General features: G+C 41.3%; 1 protein-coding gene across 1 annotated transcript; it reads right to left on the bottom strand.

Annotated features, from left to right (window-relative positions):
* Window positions 1–314: 314 nt before the first annotated feature.
* On the bottom strand, window positions 315–755 carry LOC145981432 (uncharacterized). Its single transcript, XM_083114666.1, has one exon. It carries the CDS (start codon window positions 753–755, stop codon window positions 315–317), a length of 441 nt encoding a protein of 146 aa, XP_082970792.1.
* Between the last annotated feature and the right edge of the window lie 2,626 nt (window positions 756–3,381).

Here is a 3,381-nt window from a genome sequence, read left to right as displayed (position 1 = left end):
GAAACATGGCACCTAGCTTTGTCATCCTGGAAGTAACAGGGGTCCATTCCGTAAAAACGCCACAAGGTTTGAAGCATTTCATTGTCTAGTATTGAACAGTATGCCTGTGAGTTCATTGTGCCACGAACAACCGCCAGTGGTCCCACAACGTAGTAATAGAAACAACCCCACACCATTACTCCACCATCACCAAATTTCCTTGCAGGCACTATACACTCTGGTAGAAGCCGTTCCCTGGGTAGCCGCCACACCCATACACGTCCATCAGACCGAAACATTGTGAATCTCTACTCATCACTCCACAGAACCTCTTTTCACTGCTCCAGTGTCCAGTTGCGACGGTCCAAACACCACTTGAGACGCTGAGCTTTATTCACTTTGGTGATATGCGGCTTATGTGCCGCTGCTCTTCCGGAATATCCGAGTTGGTGGGCCTCTGTTCGCAATGTTCCAATATAAACCGATGCCCCTGTTGCTGCCGTAAAGTCCCGTCTGATGGTAGCCATCGGCTGTGTCCTGTTTTTAACAATTTCAAGTTTTAGAGTTCTCCGATTTCTGTTAGTCAGTTTTTTTGGACGCCCGGAACGTTCACCATTGTCACAATGTCCATGCACCTTCCACTTACGAAGCACGAATGCTATTGTTGATTTGGGCCTGTTTAACTTTGCGGCTATGGCCGTGCTAGACAGCCCACTGAGGTGGCAGCCCACGATTATGCCCTTATCAAAGTCTGGTAACTCCGCACTACGCACCATCTCTTTTACAAGTGGTTCTCTTGCTCAAGGAACAATATGAAGGCCACACGAATCAAATTAGATACTAAATGATTCAAATTAGATACTAAATTAGGTACCCAATTACTTTTTGGTAGATAGTGTAGTTGAAAATTTCACTTTCCTTTCATGAAACCCTTGAAAATTAATTTTAATGCACTTTAGATTGTCTACGTAGACTATGTAAACTACAACCCAATATAATCTACGCGTAGATTACGTGTAGACAACGCATATAGACGTAAACTTATAGTCTACGGCACATCACTTATTTCAACCGACGAAATCAACCGCATACGTACAACGCGCGAAGTGTAGACTAAGCAGCTTAGCAGAAGCGTGGCAACCCTGGATGGCCAGGAGTGTGGAGAAGGCAAGGGGACTGTTTTCGTGGCGAGATCTGTATTTGGAATCGGTATGATGGGAAAACCAGTGTTGCTAGTTGAACACACACACAAAGCTTTCCATGAAAATTAACAGCGGATCTGTAAAAGCAGTAGCTCCAGCTGGACCGTGGGGCTAGCGCTCTCTCCTTTGGTGCGAGAAGTCGCGGGTTCGATTCCTGGTGGGACCTCATAAAATTTAAGTGCTAGCCCAACGTCTTGGGGACAATTGTGGAGCTACGAGAAAATACTACGTATCGGGCTCAGGTCTTGAAAGACAGAAAACAGCGACGATAGGACTCGATGCGCTGATCACGCCTCACCCAATTAAAAATCCGTTTGTGCTTGGCAGATCCTGGTCCTCACAAAGCTAATGAGCCATGAAGTTCTGTTCATGTAAAAAAACAAAGTAGGAAAAATATGTGAAATATCTGGTTATGTTACTGACAGTGTTGTTCAAGGGCCACGAACCCATAAATTCTAATGGGTTCTATTGGGTTCCCAAGCAGGACCGGAACTTTCTTTCTCGCACAATTTAAATTCGGTCCAAGTTGCGTATTGTTTCATTGAAAAAAAGGTTCCTGGACCGTATTTAAATTGATGCGGGGGGAAAGGTTCCTGGACCGAATTGAAATTCATTCTGGAAAAAAAAATTCCTGGACCGAATTGAAATGCTTTAAATATGAAAAGGTTCTTTACGGTCCAGAATCCATTTACGCTTGCTGATTTTCTCCCCTGGACCGGAATTGAATTTATTTAAAATTCCTGAACCTTTAATAAACCTGGTTACTGATAAAGGAGGTCTGTTATCAGCAGAGGTAACACCAAGAGGTTATCAGGTAACAGCAAATGTAAAGAAATTAAAAATATTTTTCTCAATAAAATAACAACATTGTTAAATAAGTTAACTGACAGCGTTGCAGTTGAGTGTATATTGCAGGGGACATCTTTTCTGCAGCCGACAAAAGCGAAGAGACAGGCCGTTCCGCTACCCTCAAGAGGCAACAAGAGGAAAGGACGCCTGTCAATGCAAGGGAACAGCGGGGAAAGACTTGGAGGCAAGTGTGCTGTGGGGTTATTCATATGCCTGTTTAGGGGCCCTGTTGCTGCTGCGGCCTACCGGATCAGCAAGTGTTGTCGCATTGGATTTCCAGAAAAGAGCTAAATCCCGCCTAAAACGGGGATACTATTTCTCTGAAGCAACAAGAGCTAGACTGCAAAGCCAAAGCTGGATTTAACTACAACTATACATTTCAAGGTTTCACCACCATGATGAAGAAAGTAGCAGAACAGAAAAAAAATATTCACGAGAGAAAATATAAAGTCAAGCATATCCAAAAAACGATGAATTTTGTCTCAAGAATAAAGCAGGTGTTTCGTGAGGAACGTATTTCCTGTAATTCCTGGTGCATGCTTTCTTAATTTGAGTCCACTTGTTTACCCAGAAGTATATTGTTTCTCGATATTTATTCAGTACTGACCTCTAGCGAGAAATTTTGCAACTATATCCTAATTGCCGTTGGTGCAGTAGGGCAACTACCTCTTACATTTGTTCAATGCTAACTTATATGTTAGCAAGAATGTGTTACTGAATTTCTATATTCTTTCGCAATTGCAAGGAATTAAAAAATGCCATTGTTGGTTTTCTGCGTTATATGTGAAAAGAAGCAATAATTAATTATATAAACACCATGCAGACTATCTGAGTAATACGAATTATGCACGTATTGGTTAGGTTAGGGTTTTAAATGGTGTAATGTTATAGGCGTGCGCACGGGGGCAAGTGGAGGCAATTGCCCCACGTAATACTTTCACTTAGACATTTTGTATTGAGCAATCTGATCACCAGAGCCCGGATTTTGATGTCATGTCATCTATTTTTCCTTATGTAGTAGCTATGTATTACTCTTAAGTATTAAAATCCTGAATATGAACCTCTGATTATAAAAATGTGAATTTTATGATGCATTTTTCATCACATTTTCTATCTTTTTAAAGTATTACGTCATTTTTTCAAGGCTTACGTCATTTTTCGGCCATTTTTTCAAGTTTTCCGTCATTTTTGGGTTTTACCTCTGTTTCTGGTTATTTTTGGTGTAATTACAAAATAAACGTTATGTAATTGCATTACGTTTCACTCACTGATTTTTAGTCCGGAACTGGCATTTATCGCCTTGATGTCTTTAAAAATGAAAACAAAAATTCTATCGCCACGTGATTGTAGG

This window comes from Lepisma saccharinum, chromosome 29 (genome assembly GCF_977018435.1).
Source record: "Lepisma saccharinum chromosome 29, izLepSacc3.1, whole genome shotgun sequence".
Taxonomy (NCBI): domain Eukaryota; kingdom Metazoa; phylum Arthropoda; class Insecta; order Zygentoma; family Lepismatidae; genus Lepisma; species Lepisma saccharinum.
This window is presented reverse-complemented; position numbering and strand designations above follow the sequence as displayed.

Excerpts from the sequence above, each read along its gene's own strand:
- LOC145981432 (XM_083114666.1), bottom strand. The coding sequence starts at position 755 with ATGGTGCGTAGTGCGGAGTTACCAGACTTTGATAAGGGCATAATCGTG.